Below are 20,325 nucleotides of genomic sequence, written 5' to 3'. Positions count from 1 at the left end.
TTTTGGTTTTTTTTTTTTTTTTGGTTAAGGTACTATTTAGAGGCTTCTTTAGTGGAATTACTATGGTGCCCCACAAAAAGCACTGAAGAGGAACTGAGTTCAGACAGAGATACAACTAGAAGATTTTCACCACGCTTGTTTGGAAATCATTTCAACTACACCTAACCATTTATCTCAGTACAGGGGCTGAGAGGTATAAACATTTTATTAATAAAAAGGTGTTAGGCTTTTTTCAAAGGAAACATAAGTCATTAAAAAATTCCTCTGCATGATATGGGCCAGTTTATTAAATGAGGTGAGTGCATGAGGAGTGTTAAACAGCACTGCAAATGTTCCCTCTCTCAGCGGACCCCAACCACCCACCTTGGGATGCCTGAGGAGCAGGAGGAAGCTGGACCACCCTGCCGTCCTGCGTGCCCTCTCTCCTAGGCTGGCTAACGTCGCCCGGACTTGAGGCATGTTTTCACTCTGTTCAGAAGTTAAAATACCACAGAGTGATTGCAGTATTTTGTGGGATTTAAGTATGACGCCATCCACAATTTTTCAGAATTACACAATCTCACATGTTTCCTGGGGAGGGGAATGAATTCCAGGACATCATCAATTTTCTGCTTAACAAGACGCCAAGATATATGTATCAAAAGTTCTTATGCTGTTCATCAAGGATATCTGAAATACTTTGTATACTTTTAATGAAGCTTTCAGTCCAGCCCAGGTCGCAATGAAAGTGGTGAAATTATTGGATTTATTGTATTGTTCACAGCTATTCTGCCTTACATCAACCTTTCTTTTTTTTTTTTATTTTTTTCTTCCTTACTTCAGGAAGCTGAAAAGCTTTTTCATTTTTTTCCATAAATAGGTAACTAAATCACCTTTATTCTTGAAAACAATGCCCCCAGTTCCTGATATGCTGCAGGATTTCTGCTGGGAAGATACTGAGGATCAGCAGCATCTTTTATAGCTACAGCAGCTCCTTTTTTCACTTCTACCAGTCTTCTACACCTTCTGACTGTCACCCTACAAATTAGGGCATCACCTAACAAAGTGGACCTCTCTCTCTCTCACAGAGAAAGGGAAGTTGCACATACAGGCTCAATCCATGTGCCTAGCTTTTGCTAGTGTTAAAATACCCCTGGTATACATACTAGTGTGTGAAGGTGCACATGCACACTCACTTGTGCAAACGTGTGTGTGCACTGTCAGTAAAGATGAGAAGTGTGAAAATGTGTATTACCGTTTTCATTAATATTTCTAAATTAAATTTCAATCAAGTAGACTTCTCTATATGGATCAATGTTATTGTTTTTATATACATTTTAATTCTTCAGGAAGCATACCTGTGAGATATAACCGGGAGGCACATGGATAGGGGGAATGGATCCATTGGGTGACATCATGGGAACCTCTGCTGGCCCTAAAAGAAAGAGAGAAATAAGATATTAGTTTTTTCAGTTAAAAAAAACTGCACAGTTGCTCGGAAAAGGCCAAAAATAGCTTTATTTTTGAAGCCTGCAATAACAAAATGAGCAGCTCCACTCATATCTGGTATATGGAAAATGCCTGGTGCCATCATTCTGAGAATAAGATCATTGTTCAATGACTTTACCATATATTCCGTTGAAATAATATTTTCATCATAAAACAGCTAAAACATAGACTTTATATTACCCACTGATCAACTTATACAGCATTAAGCAGTAACACAATATGTCCTTTAGCAGCCCACAATTCCTATATTGAAATCTGGTTAAGTTATTCTTGTCGAAGGCATAAGGGCAGAGAACAAAGCAGAAACTGTGCAGCCTGGAATTAGGCAGCTCCCAAGGAAAGCGTCCAATTGTAGCAAAAAAATTCACATATGTGAAAAACTATCTATCTATTTAAGAATGCACAAAGACCAAATTCATTATCTCAGCTATTCAGACTAACCTTGGAATGTAGTTATACAAGCAAGAAGCTTATGGTTTCCACTCCAAAATCCAGCCCTGAACATGAAAGTTCCATTTTGAGGCACTGAGTACATGTATAACAAAGCAAGTGCCATAACCATTAGACTTCTGCAAACACAGCTTCACTGCTAAAATAAAGTGTCTAGATAAAATGGAAATAGTTCGCTCAATTACTCAAAGATTCAAACATTAAAATCAGTAACATCACACAGAGCAGTCAATAAGATGAAACCGCCCCCCCAACATCAGACAGATGTTTGCAATGAGAGTTTACTACTTTGAAAAAGAAAAAATTATTTCATTACTTCCTTATTGCATATTAAAATGTTTACATTAACTTGTTAGCTGATTTTCCACGGGCTAAGAAAATAATCATGGTCAAACTCTTGAGAAGAGGTCAGAGGGAACTCTGCTCCTTGTTACTGCAGATTGAATTTTAGCTTTAACAATACAAAAGATAACTTCATAACCTTCTCTGATGGAGAAGCCATCTAACATCTCCAAACCGTATCACATTCTAGGTAAGGCAGCTAAATAATAAACATATGAAGGATTTCAGGCACAGATGGGATGTAATGGCCTTCAGGAGTGACTGCTTCTAAAGTTTAGACAAATTAATGAAACCCTCAACAACAAGGTGAGCCACAGCCTCTTGTCTGGTATCATCAAAATGAGTCCACATTAAATTAGCAAGAAGTCATTCCCTATCCATCTCCTTTTTTATACTCCTTAGACTGCTTATCATACAATAAGTAGGACTTCCCAACCTCTCAAAATCAAAGATAAACACAGGAATCCATCTGAGTTATTTATATCTCCTATAATCTTGGTTTGTTTTCCCTATCCAGTTATTTATAGTCTAATCAGCACATACGGTTTTTAGTAGTCACATCTAGATTTGAAAGAAGGTAATTCGTCATCAAGTCTATTAGGCTCGTGGAAACTCTAAAGTTTAAATTAAAAGAAGTAATTTTAGGTGTGTGGGTCTGATGCTCTTTATAATTTCCCTATACTTAACTAAGTAGGGAACTTCACCTATACTACAGCCCCAAGTGGAAAAAAAAGGTTGTTATGATCTCTCCTTATTCAGCCCATATGGGTTCCCTCCCCCACTTTATTCTATAGCCCTTTCACCACTATTTGTCTCCCCAGATGTCAACAATTTTAGTGTCAATGGAAAAAAAAAAAAAATCAGCATAAGCAGTAAGCAATTGGGGGGGGGGAGTTGCCATCTAAATGGCTCTATTTAAACTCATCAGAAATATGAAGTGACAATTGGTGCAGAAGGAACTTCATAGAAATATTATTTGAATAAATGTGTTTTCCCTATCAAAAAAAAAAAAACAAACCAACAAAACCTCTGCAAATTTCTTTTGAGAAATATGGTTTTTTATTTCTCACTGAATATACTATGGTCTATCTACACTGCCAAGTTTCACTCCACAGTAAGTTGGATAGTATATCTCTACGTAACTGCCAAAACCGGTAAACACAGAATGACACTTTTTGGGAGGGATTCAATCCACACTGGATCATTAATTATTGTTCAGTTCTTGAGGATGGAACAGGCTTGAGATTAGGTAAATTGAATAGTTAACATTGTTATGTGACTGATCCCTTGTCAGTGATTTCTCAAACCTGAAAAACTGCAAGAAAGAAAAGTCGTTATAAAATCAAAAATCCTGAGTTCACCATTTAAGTAGACAATAATTTAAGTGTTACACATAAACGCTGTTTAACAGAATAAAGCTTTAGTGTTTAACCTGTTTCAGCCCCTCACCAAAACACTATCTAGTTACAGTCATATTGGCCCTCGTCAGTCTTTCTCAAAAATAGGTACTCTGACTTGGAAATAAACTTAAAAATTGAACTGGTCTGGAGTTTCTACATACAGACCAGGTAGTCTCTATACAACAAACAATAAACACTCAGCATGCCTCCTATCTGTACTTCTAAACCTTGTGCCAATTGCTCATATGGAGTAGTGATCTGCTTGCAGGAAGAAATCAAACTCCCACACCAATACTGTTGACTGTAACGCTTCCATTCCAATTTTTTTTTTTTTTTTAAATTGTGTTTTATCATCAAAACGTGCAAGATGATTCTTAACCTTGCGTATGACCCACAAACTGTTAAAGCCATTTGGATAACAGGTTTTAAAAGAATGACAGCCTAGTGATTTGCAGCTAGATTTTGTTTCCAGTGCTTTGATTTCAAGGCTAGCCAAATGACTTTAGCATACATTATTTCATCTCTCATCAACGGTATCAAAACAACTTCAAGCGGTAGTGAGTAAAATACAGATCCCCATCTCCACAGCACCGTGAGTCCCAAGAATTATTAAAGACTATTCTTGCAGTGAAACCATTCCCCAATTAACACTAAAACAAAACCATACCTTTTGGGTGGTTTTGGTGTTCGTGGAGGTTTTTTGAGTATTTTTGATTATGTCAAATTTTTTTTTTGAACTATTAAAAGGTAGGCATTTAGAGAAGTTCCTCAGTTGCTTGTATCCACGGGATGGATATAAGTAATGTGTCTTCCAGGGAATTAGAACTTTGCAAGTTTTAACTGGAACTCATAGTTCAATACAAAATTTAATTTAAATGAGAAAAAAGTCAGTCTGTTCTAACATGAATGCTGTACACTGAAATGAGCTCACTTTAATACTTTTCGAACCTGTTAAAAAAACGAAGCTGTCTCCTGAGCTCATAATGAAACCGAGCCAGAGGAGCTTTGGCCACCTCTGCTGACAAAGCAAGAGGCCAAATTCCACCCCGAGCTCCAACACCGTAAATACAGAGCACCTCCACCAGCTTCTGGAGGGCTGCCCCACAAGGCCAGGGCTAGCTCCATGCAAAATGCAGGTGCGAGGAAATGATTCCCTCTCCTCTGAAATAAGCAGAAAAGAGGAGGAGCCATCAGGGCGAAGGCACCCAAGTCCATCAGCCAGGCAGGTGACAGACCACACGTGGCCCTAGCTTCAAGAGCACAAAGTTTTCATATTTCGAACACGTTAATAATTAAGTCTCATGTTGTGGCAGAGCTAATTAACAGCTTGACACCCCAGTAAGAGCCTGTCCTCCTCTTCCAAGCCACATGCTCCCTTCTTTTGTGCTGCTCTGTCACTCCTCTGACAGTACGGAAGCTAATTATTTTAACCATTTTAGATGATTGAAAAGGTTTTGCACATCTATTGACTTTCTAAAAAGCCCACGTTGCCAAACAAAAATTACAACAGTTACTGTATTCTTTCTTGTATGGTGGTTTATTGCATGAAGCTGCAGATCAAAGCAAGTCTCCCTTCCATCTCTGTCTCCCACTTCCCTGCCAAGAGGACGCTTCCGTCACGGAGGGACTGTCAGTGCTTCTGGCCATTTTTACTCCTTCAGGAATCACGTCACAATCTACTTGAGAAACCTCTGTCCCAAGGTTTTCAAGGCTAATTATAGCCTTGGTTGCAATCCATGACACGTTCAAAATTCTTGTATAAAACCAATTTTGGAACAAGTATGCTTTTTTCTTGTTCCATAGTGACCTTTTATGCATGCATTCAAGATCACTTCAGTTTAATTATGTTTTTTTCCTTCAATTATAGAAGCCAATATCAGGCATTTCAGTTCCTCCAGCTATAGCAATGCATCTTTCCTATTTCTTTCTTTCCACATAGCACTACAGGGCAAAGAAGTAATTTTACTACACTATTTTCCTTTCCTTAGTGCTTATAAAGCATCCAGCTCTAGCACACAGGCATAGGTTTTATTCTGTGTTTTTACTGACCGTTTTGCATACCTTATTACTAAGAGCAAACCCTACCAGGCTTCATTATAAAGTTCCCATTCTGAGACCAGTTACTAAAAAACTCTCTGAAGTTCAGGAAGTTCTCAGCCCAGTTCGTAGCAAACACATACCAACTTACCATTTCACACCACAACACCTGCATTAGCAGAGAAACAATATGAAATTCAGTGATTTGGGCACTTTTACTTTTAAATTTATTAATCCTGTACATTTAATAACAAGAACCTACTGCACTAGCTAAGCAGAAAATTAAAACCAAACACATAAATGCATTATAATTTATAAAGTTTAGCAGTTAGAAGCAATCCATGAAAAAAATACTATGCCTCCATCTGATTCACAACAAAACGGGTAACCCATCTTCCGCTACATAAGGCGCTTCTCAGGAAGTAAATCTATGGAGCAAGAGGTGTGACCAAATGAAAAGTAAAGATAATTAAAGGGCAGATGGGCCTGCTTCGCTAACACAAATGACCCAGGACTTGCTGACCTTGGCTGGGACCCAGAGGTTTGCATTTTCACATGGATAAGCAGCTGTTCCGGAACAATTTCCTCAATGAAATAAGCACAAACAGGCTCCCTGTCGCCGTCAGGGACACATGTCTTCTCCCTCCACTTGGTTATTCTCAAAGCAGCTTACGGACCAAACAAGGTGATGACAAGGAAAACAAACCCAAAAAAATTTCCTGGAACCTTCCATTCATTTTCCTTCCTTTGCAGCAAAGGTGTGGCGAACGTTTTCCCAAGCCTTTTGGCCACAGCCTAAAACTGCTTGTTAGCACAAACTAACACAAGCGTGTCAGACCACTTTATAAAAATCTTTGAAGTAGGATGTAAAGAGCTTTTACATATTAATATCAGTATAATTTTGAGGCGCAATTTCTCCTAGACAAGAGCTATTTCAGATGCTAACTTAACTTTGCTCACCTATGGTGAAAGGCAGAGGAAGAGTCAACTTCCAGGTGTCTACTTAAGTTACTGGGACACAGGGTCTTAAATGTGCTGCTGATCGAGATCCAAATACTTTGTCCTTGGACGAGTATAAATTCATAAATTAAAGCAATTCCACATTAGAGAGAAAAGCAGGACCAGCTTTTCCAACATTAAGTACTTGACAGCTTTAAAAAATACCTTTGGAGAGGTCTGAAATGTTGGAAAAAAAATCCCACCTATGCTGCATTCAACCTGCCACAGGTAGGGTCGTGAAAGGTGCAAAAATAATGTTATCAATACAGCTGATCGAGGCATACGGCCAGTGAAAGCACCCAGCACTTGGGCATCCCCATGGCACCAGCTCATGCCTGAAGAAGGCAGCACATTGGGAGCTTTATACTGCTTATCCACAAATATTTGTCAATTTTTTTTAAGACAACATCATCTATACGTAGGCATGTGAATAAAAGGATGCCTACAACATGTCCATTCACATTGTCTGGCACCTCAACTGTTTATTTGCTATTCAGATCACAGTTTCGTAGTTTGAAGTAATTCCTTTGCCTTGTAAGAGTAGTACAAAAACATTACCGAAGCCCTCAAGTTTAATAGAAATGGCTCCATGGATTTCAAATTATATTGGATCCCACATCAAGTGGCTACTTAAATGCTACTGAAACATTGGAGAAAAAAAAAAAAAAAAAAAGAAAAAAAGGTATCAGCTTGAAGACTCCTGCATCTACAAGCCTTAAACACTGAACACAGTTACCTCCATCTATACATGCAAACACAGTGTTTTAAAGTGGAGACTGAAGCACTTTTTATGTCGGTAAAATGCGCTGCTTCAACTCCCTTGCAACTTCAATGACCGCTTTATGTTTTTTCAATATCCTTTCTAAACCCTGTGACTACATTAGAAGAGGTTGCAAATTGTAACAGTCCGTTACCCACTCCCCCAGATTATCCAGGTAATTTGCCATAAATATAATTAAAAATAAAATGTAAAAATAATTAAAATTATAAAAAAATACATTGGTCCCTTGGAGTTTCAGTGCACTGTCATTATTAACATTAAACTGTAAACCACCTACATTTGATTTACATGTTCGGTACTCGGACCTTACAGCCAAAGGCCCTACAATAATATCCAGTCTAGAGACTGGGTTTGACCGATGCTTTCAACATGTGCAGACAAACTCACTCAACCAAACATCAAATCAAAATACTCAGAAATCTGTGCCAAATGCATCAAGCAGACAGCTCCTGGAGCATTTTCTGTCTTATTTACATGACAGCACCTTTGCTGTTTACACTACAGACTCTTGAATTTTACCTATGTTTGCTACTTGACCTGCTACACACAGCGGGAGGCTCAAGTATATTCAATTTAGAGTTAAACAACAGCACACTATGCTTTAACGTAAGAACCAAGAGATCCCTACTCAGCAGCATGCTATTTTGCAATGTGTGTCTCCCAGATGTTGTATTCTGGTTTGGGGCATGTTCTAGAAATAATACACTAACTCAAAAAACCATGAAATGAACTAAAATATCAGTTGCACAAACCATGGCCTGTCCAAAGCTATGACAATACTACAAGCTGTTACACAGCAGCAGCATTGCATCTGAATTTGAAGAGTAAACTAAGCTAAATGCTCATTTTTATCCCCCACAGAACTATGAATTAATATGTTTTCAGACATCCGACGTTTCATGTTTCAAACATCAAGTGTATTGCATTTTGAGACACGAATCCTGAATTGCCCCACTCTTCACCTGCAAGATCTCACATGCCATCCTGCACCTTGGTTTTGGGGCTCATCACACTTCACTAATTTAATAAGCAGAGGAGAGTCCAGACGAGGTCAATAGGCTGATTTAATAGCCTGGCACGTCGTTCACTTGTGCCTCTACAGCTTCTCCTCCTGCCACGGGGCTGGAAGGGGAGCAGGAAGCGCCTGGGGACAAGGACCCGGTCCCGCAGCGTAGGGCCATCCTACGCCAGGGACTGAGCACCAGTAACCATGACCTGCAGCAGTGAGGATTAAGCTTACGTGAAAAGCTCTGACAATGTAAAGCTCACCAGAATCTTTAGAAAAGGTTAGACAAGTATACTTGTTCAGCCACACAGAATGGAGATGAAGAAGATGGACTCTTCAGGTCTCTTCCTGTTCTTCTAACATTCCCAGGTGGGTTTTGTTTCTTTTAAAAAAAAAAAAAACAAAAAGAAAAACAACAAAAAAAAACCTAGGCCCATATGTTATTCTAGAGTTTCAATTTACAGGCAACAGTTCGGAATGGAACATTTTGTTGTTGTTGTTTTGAATAGAAATGGAGTATTTTCCTGCCCTAATCTGAACAAACAAGTTGGACTCTTCTGCTAAAATAAACCTTTTCTGATGGTTGGCTCATCAGTTGCTACTGCAAAAACACTTGCAAGGAGTATGTTGCAACACTTCAAGCATTGAAAATAAGCATACTCCCATGGCAATTCACCAGATGGGCTACAGATTGTAAATCATAGATGTCTAGACTAAAACATAAGAGACAAACATCTGTCTAAAATCAGTTGACTTGAATGGCAAATACTGTTAAATAAATTAGGACTACTTTGGAAACAAAGAGAACAACCAACTACGTTGAAAACATCTGAAGTTAATCCATTAGCACACAAGCCACAACACAATAACGTGAAACTGGAGAGACATTCATTTCGTGATGAATATTAGCCCAAGACAACATCCCGACATCTGAAGCAGGAGCACAAAAGCATTTCTATGACCCAGCAGCACGTTACCCTACAAGGACTCACGAATCCATCCCCAGAACATCTGGCTGGAGTGGGGTTGTTATTCTCCTCGCTTCACAAGTGAAACTGTGGGACAAAGAAATGAAATGCCTGATGCAGGGTCACACAGGAAACTTGTGGGAATGTAATTGTCACAAACCCAGAATAGGGTTAGGTCATAAGACAACACTTGAGCCTGAAAAAATGTTCAGACTGTTAAAGGATGGTAGGGTATCGTGTGAGAAAACACTCTGTTTTGAAAAAAATAAGTCTTCATCATATCTACTAATTTTTTTTCCCCTTTGCATAACCCTTGGTTTTAGGATACAAATATGCCAGAAAACCTGTGGTTGGACAGAGAGAGCAGCACTACCAAGAAAGGCGAGACAGAGAAGATGTTGCACAGAAAATTGTAGTCTGTCCTTTGCAGGAGGCTCTGAAAGAGGGAACGAGACAGTAAGGTTGAATTCAGAAATAGGAGGAACTCATCAAATAACTATTGCTGACCCATGAAAATGATGGGAGATCTCTTTCAGCATCAGGCTTCACTTTAGAATCAAAAAAATCTCATGTATCAAGTTTTTACACTGCTAAAGCTTTGAACAGCAACAGAACGATTAGCATCCTCCAGCTGAGCTTCCCATCAGAACTATATAACCACTGCACTAACTTTTAACCAGAACTCAGTTTTAGGGGAAAGAGATGTCATGAAATGAGAATTCTTTTACTTTTGCACATTATTAACAGCATTATCATTTACATACAATATGATGTCTGATATCAACAGAGTTTATTTATTTGTAGAAAGACAAACAACAAGCCACAAGAACATCATAAGGATGGAAGATCACCTGTAGATGTTATTTTCCTTTTGCAATTTTGATACAGCTCTTCAGCACATTCTAGTGATGTGAATGCTTTGGGGGAGTGTGTGTGTATGTGTTAACTTTTTGGCACATTTATCAACTGGTTCACTTGCAAAAGTTTTGTTCTCTGCAACAGGTGTATACAAATGCTAAACAATCAGCTTTGAGCACAACTTCCATTAAAGTTAGCAATAATTATACAGCAGTTTTCTGCAGCAGCAAAAGAAAATGCTCCAATTATTCATAATATAATTATTGCATCCCCATGGCAACACCAAAAGGATTGTACAATCATCAATAGACCCAAAACCTAGCCAACAATAAAGTTACACAGCACGTTCTCTTCTGACTGCCCCAAACAAGGCAGCAATTAGGAGATGGCTATTCTCTACCTGTCCACCCACGGCGAGAAATATCATCCAGCCACTGAAAACTAAAGCAAACCTTCAATCCTACCACCTGCTTCACGCTGACACAGTGCCACCAGTCACCATCACAGGGGTTGACAAGTTTTTTTCATGACATGTTTGGATCCTGGACTTCAGTGAATCATCTAAAATTCTCTGTTTCAGTGTGCTCATCAAAGACATAGCAATTTATATCCACCTGCCACAAACAAGCACTCTTTACAACATGGGGGTGGGGAGGGAAAGAGAAGAAACACCATTTGTACTCAGGAACGTGCTGGGCTATTTTGTGAGGCTGTGGTAAACTGCCATCTCCCTGGAGTAGAAGCACATTTTTTTAATATATATGTATATATTTATTTATACATACATATGTAATTTTTATATAAATATGTCTATATATTTATATATACAGTAAGTATTTAGAGAAAATTTCAATATATTCAATATTTTCTGTCCCTCTCTGTGGAGTTTTATTACAGTATTGCACTTACACCAAAATAACTTGGAGAAAAAAAAAAAAAAAGCAAACTGACATTTTCAGTGTGACGATCACTGCAGTGCTCAGAGATGCTCTTGGTGAGCCCAGGGGTTTCTCAACTGAGCTCTGCCTCACACCACAGGGAGAGCCATCTCCTTCCTTCGCAGTGGTTCGGTAATCCTGAAGGAGCTCATTAAGAATTAAAAAATAAGAAGCTGCATTTTAAGTAGAGATGCCTCAACCAGAGTGTCGTTCTTCTGGATCAGTGAGTGCGGCAGACAAATTAAATATTTCCCTGAGACAGGGAGCTGCCCGAGCACAGCTCTCCCCTGCCCGGGGAAAGCCAGCTCCCCCTCAGCCTCTCCTGCGGCTGCTTCTTCACCACCTCCAGTGACCGAAGCTGCACGAAATCCCCAGCTAGTGTTCTTCCATCGCCTACCTGTCTTTGCAGTGGAATTGTGTCCAATTTGAATTTCTTTCCTTTAAAATTTTTGCTTACTCGTTCTCCATTGGCGATAGTGGACAGAGGAACCTTCTATTATGTTCTTTCCAACAACCTTTTATGAAAGCCTCCACCCATCCCCTTTCACTTTGCCCTGTCTCCCTTTGAGCTTGCCCTTCCATAGACCAAAATAAACCCAATTTTTGAAGCTTTTCTCATAGCTCATATTTACAGACCCCTGATTTTCTTTGCTGCTGTTCTTGGAACATCTTGCAGTCCTGCCAAACCAAAAGGAAGGTGCTCAGATCCCACTGCAGAGCCCAGCAGAGCCACCTGAATCCAGTGAGGAACAAAAAGCTGCTTATGTTGACTTTGGTTCCTCCTCACCTCTTCTTCCCCAGCAGACTCTGTAGCTCTGAACTACACGGTGGCTGTCTCAGGGATGGCAGTATCTTGCTTTTTCACAGTCTGCTTTCATTTATAAACACTAAAGGTAAGGAGGAAGGCTGTGACTCCTCAGGTTATGTTTGAAGGGCCCTGTCATCCTCCCCCCGTTTTCACTTAATTTCTCATATTTCTAAGCTGAGCCACTGCAAGGAGCACATTAGCTGAGTTGTGTTTTAAAACACGCCTCTCGGCGAACGACAGCATTACATCCTTCAAAAAATAAGCCACAAATCCTTATTTTCCTGTGTCCCCAGATAAACAATCCTATCACATAGCACGACATAGCAGTTAGAATTAGATTCCACCCTTTCTATATAAATTAACTGCTGATAGGAAACAAATTTTTGCATAAGTAACTAAATTCTTCTAATTATTAAAATAACACTTCCAATTTAAAAAGCACAGATCTAGGACAGTTTCCCCATAACACGCTGAAAATATTTTGACTTTTCAAATGCACTAAAGGGACTCTCTTGTTGGTTACAGCAGCTGTGAGATTAATTTACTATCCTGAACATTCACCATGCAGCTTGATTGAGATTAAAAACCTCTACTGTCCAGGGAGTCAGCATTTCAATTGGCCATCACTCTTCAGGTATTTATCGCTGAGGAGTTGTACAGGGCACAACATACATCTTGGTGTAACGCAGAGGTTATTAAAAACACACGAGCAAAAAGAAAGTTATCCTTTCAGTGGTTCTCAGGTCTTCAGTGTGTCCATCCCAGCATCGAAAAGCTCTGCCTCGCAGGAGAGCGGCTGGCGCGGCCGCCTCCGCCCCGGAGGCTTCGTGGGTGCAGTTGTGCTGGAATCATCGTCCCATGGCCGGGGCCGGACTCGTCCCATGGCCGGGGCCAGACTCGTCCCATGGCCGGGGCCAAAATCGTCCCATGGCCGGGGCCGGAATCATCCCATGGCCGGGGCCAGGCTCGTCCCATGGCCGGGGCCAAAATCGTCCCATGGCCGGGGCCAGGCTCGTCCCATGGCCGGGGCCGGAATCATCCCATGGCCGGGGCCAGGCTCGTCCCATGGCCGGGGCCAAAATCGTCCCATGGCCGGGGCCGGAATCGTCCCATGGCCGGGGCTGGAATCGTCCCATGGCCGGGGCCGGACTCGTCCCATGGCCGGGGCCGGACTCATCCCATGGCCGGGGCCGGACTCGTCCCATGGCCGGGGCCAGGCTCGTCCCATGGCCGGGGCCGGAATCGTCCCATGGCCGGGGCCAAAATCGTCCCATGGCCGGGGCCAAAATCGTCCCATGTCCGGGGCCGGAATCGTCCCATGGCCGGGGCCGGAATCGTCCCATGGCCGGGGCCAGGCTCGTCCCATGGCCGGGGCCAGGCTCGTCCCATGGCCGAGGAGGTTCCCAGAGGGATTAGCCGGCACAACGGAGCCCACCATGACAACTCCACCCGCAGGGTCTGGAATTTGCAAAAAGCGAGCGGGGTGCGGAGAGAAGGGATTTAGCCACTTTGAGACTATTCAAGGAATGCTCTCGATTTCCTCTCAACGGCCTTCAGTTGAAAAAAACTACCTACTGAATTATTTTAATTTCTTCATACTACAGCTCTATTGTTGGGATCTAACATCTCAGTTAGCGAAGGAAGTGAAGGATCCAAATTCAGCGTTACAGCATTTCTCCTTACAAAGCCAGGGGAGGGAGGGGAAGTGGCAGCTGAGAAAATACATATGGGGCATTATTTAAAAAAAATATGTAAGATTTTCAAAAGGTAAAATTCTGAGTCACAACTTTGGTCCCTGTGGCTGCAGGAGTGCATGTGTCCAGAAGGGCAAAGACTGTGTGTACCCAGACAGGCAGGGCAGACGCTGTGTGTGCAGGGAGCACAGCAGCCTTGACTTAATCTGACTGATTAAAACACACATCTCACCCACCTTCTTTCATTTAAATTATTGAGCATTTAAAAAAAAATAAAGAAAATCACTCTTCCTAGCATTTCTGTACCTAAACAACTATCAAACACTCATGTTCTAAGGTAGAAACCATTTTTTCTGCTCAGAATCTCTCGAGTGGCATTTCTACACCCCCAAAACTGCAAGCAGATACAACCGTGCAACTTGTGTGTTGCACCCACAACCAAAGTGTTTCTCTATCAAAAGAAGAAAGATTCACAGGCGTGTTCTTCCTTTTCTTTCTCCTCACTTCCACTCAAGCCATCCCTGGGAAGCTCCTTCAGCTTAGTGAATGGATAAAAGGACGACAAACTAAAACAAGTAAGATGCACCTGACTGTCAGGTCTATACTCTCACACCACGGGCAGGCTGATGCTGCTTTCGGTAGAGCCACAGCACGGGTTGTTCCTCCACTCGAACCCCCTCCCCACCCCTTCAAGCTGCTCCAAACCAAACTGCATAGGAGATCAAGCAGGGAACAGTGCATCTTTTTTATTTCTAAACCATTTCAATGATCCCATCAGTCAGGCAGCACTGCCAACAACAGCAGTGGCAATGAAGGGACAGCAATACCTGGAGTCAGTATTGCTGCACATCCAAGAATATTTGTCTAACAATGAGCAAAACAACTCACTGGGTCATAGGAGTTTGTACATTAGCCCTTCCAGCACACAATTAAAAAAGAAAAAAATAATGAAAACAATTTGTCCTGGTGACTCAGAATCTCCACCACTTGAAGAAAGCCCTGCTTCTGTAACACTGCATTACTCTGGCTTCAGATCTATTCTCATGGGCCTGAGGCTCATGACTCAACTGTTTTTGCTCATGAAGTTACCCATCAAGAAGTTACTGAAATTTTCATGCATCATAGGTTCTGGCTAAAAAGCAAATAATCTAGAGGAATTAATATCACTGGAGAATATTGAAAAAAATAACACATTTTCCTTGGAATTCTACAGAAATTTTAACTCAACCTTTCTGGTTAAAGACTGTATTATTTACCGCAAGCCTTTCTAATGTTAAGATTGCAATGATGCTCAACAACTGTTTTGGAAATATCAGAAAAAAAGCATCCTGGAGAAACATACCTCATGCACTAGCCACTTTACTTGCTCAGGGTGTTTAATAGATTAACTTCATTATGTTAAACTCTGAGCAGTTTTACTCAATTTCCTTCTCACTTCTAAGACTGCTGCTTTTATTTCAGACCTAGAAAAGGGTTTCATGCTTTATCAAAGACAGGCATATCTGTCTTTGATAAGTTTCTTGTCTTTATCTGCAGCATCCCTGAAGACCTAATGCAGTGAGTTTTTCAAAAACAAAGAATTAAAGTTTTGACCGTGAGCTCCTCACTTCCTTTCCCTTTTACTGAAAAACCAGGCAGCCACTGAAGTTCATGTTGTGTACTTTCTGCATCACACTCCTGATCTCTGAATTTTATGTCCAGCCTTGGAAGGAGAGTTCACCTTTGATTTGTAGGCAACAACACCTCTTGCCGTTATTTTTAGCCAGAGAAACTGAACATGCAACGTTAAATATTTTATGTTGAACCCCAGACATAAGCTAGCGGAACAGCCTAGGATGACAGAATTACAGCCACCTCATTTATTTGCCAGGAGAAAGCTTAGCATCAAAAATTACATCTTGCACATAACAGCATTAAAGAACCTCTAAACCTTGCCATACATTATCTTGTAAGCTGTAATACCCCCTGCTATTAGAGAGCACAACAAAGAATAGAAACTATCAGATACTGACACATCAGCAGCACGAGAAAGAATCAGGAAAAGACATTGTAGTGATGCTCAGCTCTCTAACCACTAAATCACTTTCCCTCAATACCTAAGATTCAATAATTCTCATAACAATCCAGAGCCACGACAAAAGAAAACAACTTAACAAAGAATTCTCTGAAAAATACGGTTTGTCACTGCATTTCCCCCTGCATCTGAGTTACATTAAATCAATATAGTTTTTATTAAGGAAATTATCTTTTCTAAAAACTTTGCTGTGTCAGCGTAACAAAAATATTGTTCCATACCACATGTTTTAAGGATTTACCTCCTTTCTCTCTCTCTCTCTCTCTCACTCTCTCTCTCATTTCTGTATGTCTGTGCACAGATATATATGTACTTGTATACACTTACACGGGCATGCGTGATATAAAATAAATAGTTCTGAAAAATTAAGAACAGTGAAATTTTAACCCATAAATTTGCGGTCATAAAAGATTTTCATCTATCCTCTGTGATAATAATCTAGCCATACCTAAGTGAAATTCTGGAGGATGTAAAATGCCCTATGATCATCCGTTTAGAAAAACCTCTACAGCAAAATTTTCACTTTTCTAACATTCATCCAAAACAAAGGATATCACCATGCCAAATCTGTAAGCAGCGATTTTCAAGCAAGTTGAAAGTTTTCCAACAAAGGTTTTCCTATAGAAAACACAAGTTTGCCAGAATCAAAGTATTTCACAGGAAAACTCTGATGACACATAGGCAGACTTTGAAGCGACACTCGCTACCCGCCATGCCAGCTCTCCCGCTGGCTACCAGGGATTTAAAAGACCTGACAAGCTGAAGACACTTTCCAGCATCTTCTTGCACCTATTAGAGCAGCTGATAGGAACCCGTTGCCTTCTGGACGTTAGTTTGGGCTGCGCTGCCCCTGGCTACAAGTCATCCGAAAAAAAATATATTACATTCTGAAACGTCAAATGGAGAAACCCACAGCTTTGCACAATATGTGGCATTACTTTCTTTATAGCTGTCACTACTGCAGGGCAAGGCAGAAGCCACAGCTGGAGTCCACAAGTCTGACTGTATTAGCTGGTGGTACAAGATACACGGGGATAATTCATAAACTTGCACGCTTAGGTTTCCAGCTTAGACCATTTTTCCTACAAAGTCCAGGTCCAAGCGAGGTTTTGGTGGGATGTGACCGTAACTAAACAGTTCTGTATAGGCTGCCGTACTTTAAAATTGGGCTTCTGATTATCCAGACATTTATGACGAAAGATGAGGGATCATCTGGTAAAAATTGCTATTGTGATTTCATTTTTCCCACTTTAAAATAAATAGAAGTTGCTTAACATCATGCACCTATGGATATTTTATACCCCAATACTGAGTCCATTAACCAGGGCCATTTACAGGCATTTCATAGAACTGCGCACCACGTCAGGATACTTTATCAGCATCTTACAGTATAGTAAGCTACGCAAACATCAGAGAGTGAGTTAACTTCCACATACAATTTAAAATACACTGTGAAGAGCTTATAAACACTCAGATGTGGTTAATTTTTTCTTTTAAGTTTTCTCTCTATAAATGATTGACTATAGTTCATGACAATACCGCTTTGAGAATGAGCTGTCACTATAGAAACAGTGACAGCAGTGTAGCCATTCCTCCCTCTCCTGCACACAAAAGTCGAGGAACAAACACATTCTTGTTATTTCTTAGATAATATGTGCACACTGTAAAGTCCTAAGCAGAACTCAGCAAGTCCAACATTCTTCATTCGGTTTGAAAATGCATTTTTTATTCCCAGCAACTCGCACTCTTCACATCGGCTTTTCCTTCCAAGTAAAAAGCTCTCTATCATTGGAATTGCAAAATTGCTTGTGAAGCATTCTGAAAACAGAAATAGATGAGCAATGAACTTAAATAAACATGGATTATAATTCCTTTAAGTTAGATATAAATATAGTTAGGGAATGGGAGAATGTTTCTTGGGGAAGGGAACAAGGATGAAATTATACTTGTGCTGCAAAGAGCCTCAAGTTATTATACTACATATTACAATTTTCAGATTGATTCACCAAAATGATATCAAGTTACCTATACTATATAACTGAATATCAGATGCATAGAGTTAAGCTTGTATAAAATCATCCATCATCATATGAGCCCAAACAGGTAATGGAGCAGTTAATGCAAATGCTGCTGTAGAATCAGGCATCACTATGGTAATTTTCCAATACAGAAGTATGTTTACAAACTCCAACTGAAGACCTAGAAGATGAAAAGAATTATTTTACAGGCAGTATTTTAGTCTCTTAGAAAAGAGATACAATAAACTCGTTAGTGACAGCAAACATTTTTTCAAAATAAACTGAGTGCTATGTTCAAAATGAGCATTTACAGTACCTTTTTTTCAAGAAGTAGATACAGCAACATTTTATTGTGAAAAAAAGTTTAAATCTACAAATATAGCAACAAATTGTAAAAATCACATCCCTTCTTCTTAACTTCCTTCCCTTTCTGAACCCCTGCATTAAGGCAATGCTCTCATACAGTCACTAAAGGTTTTTTGACATTGCAGAAGGCTGAAAGGAATATTTCTCTCTCTCTCTCTCTCTCTCGCATTCAGAAAGCCCGAGCACAAGAGGAGCTATTCAAGCCGTGATGGAGTGCCTCACAGAGACTGCAATATGTTCCCAGTTGGCAAGCAGAGATCTGTTTGGACAGTGAGCCCAGCCATCCCCTCCGCAAACACCCGCATTCCTGCGACTCCGCGGCAAGGAGCACTGCGGGCCCTTGTCGAGGGCTCTCGCAACCCATCAGGTTAGGGCTCCAGAACAAACACCTCTTTGTGCCGTGCTTACAATTCAATAGGCTTTACAAAAAACAAAAAAAAAAAAAAAAAAAAAAAGCTGTCTCCCTCCACTCAGCATTAGGTTTGGATCCTGAAAAATATTCAAAAGCTGAAAAACAGGGAGGAAATACCACAGAATTATATTTAAGTGTATCTTTAGTAGCGTAAACTTTTGGACAATATTACGTATTTGTCTTTGGATACTTATCTGGTTCCAAATGCTATGGCTTTTTGAATGTTTCTGAAGCAACAAATAAAAATCACCAAGCGACAAACAGACTGGAAAGTACTAGTGTTACTGCAAGCTACCAGTGGATATTAAAAATAAAAATATTGCTCTCGGCCAAAGCAACAGCAAGCTGCAGCTTCTATACAGCGTCATCAGCCCGTGGTGGGAGCCTTCCCTAGACCCGAAGAGGTACGCAGAGCTTCTGCCTCTCCCCCCCGGGCACATCTGCTTTGCCATCGAGCTCGGAGGCGTTCGCCCACCCTCGCCAGCCGCCCGTCAGCGGGGGCAGGAGCGCCCACGCCGGCTGGGGCGAAGGCACGAGGACTGCACCCCCTTCCCTCGGCTCCTCCGCGCTGCATCCCTGCAGGAACGAGCCAGGGCTCCATCCCCATCTGTGGTTGTAACGTCAGCTCCTGCCGCAGGGAGCTGAGAAGTCTCTCTAATACAAAGAGACTCTGACATACGGCACCAGGCCTCCAAGCAATCAGTGGAAGTAATTAGCTTTCTCTGCTCGACATATGCTCCATCTTAACTATTGCTATTTTGCACTTGCGGAATTCATTAACAAAACCCTAACAGAGAGACCTGCAACTTCTACATACATAATCAAACATCCTACTTCAAATAGACTCATATAGTGGCAGATTCAGTAAGAAAACCAAAACCTCAAAATTACACGAGAAAAGCCCTATTTGAACACACTAGGTTATGCTACAAAGTTGAATGGGTATAGTCCTTGCCTCACCTTACTCCCACCTCCTGTGCCAAGTCTGATGCTTGTCCCCAGCACATTTAGTAGCTGGGCTGGAGGAAGGCGGTTCTTGGTTTTGTGGTTTGTCTGTTGTTGGGATTTGAGAAGGGGAGATTAAAACCAGGAGAAGTTTTGTACTGTGATATACCCCAGATCAAGAACCAGGCTTGACACAATGACACTTGGTCCTATGGCCAGCATCACGCGGTATCAGATTAATTAACCAAAATTATCCTTTGAAATCTCTGAGATTCTGAATCTCTAGATTTCCTCCTCCATTCTATCTGGGCAGCATTAAATCAGACCTCTGCTCCCGCTTCCAAGTCATAGCCCGGTGTTGGCTTCCATCAACCATAAACAGCAAAGTCCACTTGCCTTTCGCAGTCTTCAACTGGAGTACGTTCAGCACACACAGTCTCTGGAGAATTGAGCTGTGAGAAGTACAAAGCCCTCAAGCTCAGAAATGGTTAACATTTCCCCCCGCTGCCACCCTGCTTGGGTTGAGTGAGATACAGCCTCTCTGCGAGTGGGATGGACATACACCGGGAAAACGGACTGGAAGGACCTGAAGAGGGGACGGAGGCAATGCTCCACAAGAGAGGAGGAGGAGGAGGAGGCGAGATTGGGGAGGGGAAACAAAGACCTAGAAGAAGCAGAGAGGACTCAATAGCACGCACACACAGTTTGAGGCACCTTCTAATGAGCTCTTTTGCACACTCT

The 20,325-nt window shown here is 41.1% G+C and overlaps 1 protein-coding gene across 1 annotated transcript in view; it reads right to left on the bottom strand.

The window, feature by feature from the left end:
* The window catches only part of FNDC3B (fibronectin type III domain containing 3B), a 209,189-nt gene that overhangs the window by 105,472 nt on the left and 83,392 nt on the right, over positions 1 to 20,325 (bottom strand). The window contains exon 4 of the mRNA XM_042798938.1: positions 1,338 to 1,414. Within this exon, the coding sequence (XP_042654872.1) occupies positions 1,338 to 1,414 (77 nt within the window). The remainder of the gene's footprint in view (positions 1 to 1,337; positions 1,415 to 20,325) is intronic.

The sequence above is a fragment of the Tyto alba genome, unplaced genomic scaffold (genome assembly GCF_018691265.1).
Source record: "Tyto alba isolate M040663 unplaced genomic scaffold, T.alba_DEE_v4.0 Super-Scaffold_10, whole genome shotgun sequence".
Lineage (NCBI taxonomy): Eukaryota > Metazoa > Chordata > Aves > Strigiformes > Tytonidae > Tyto > Tyto alba.
The sequence above is the reverse complement of the archived record's forward strand: the minus strand, read 5'-3'. Positions and strand labels throughout refer to the sequence as shown.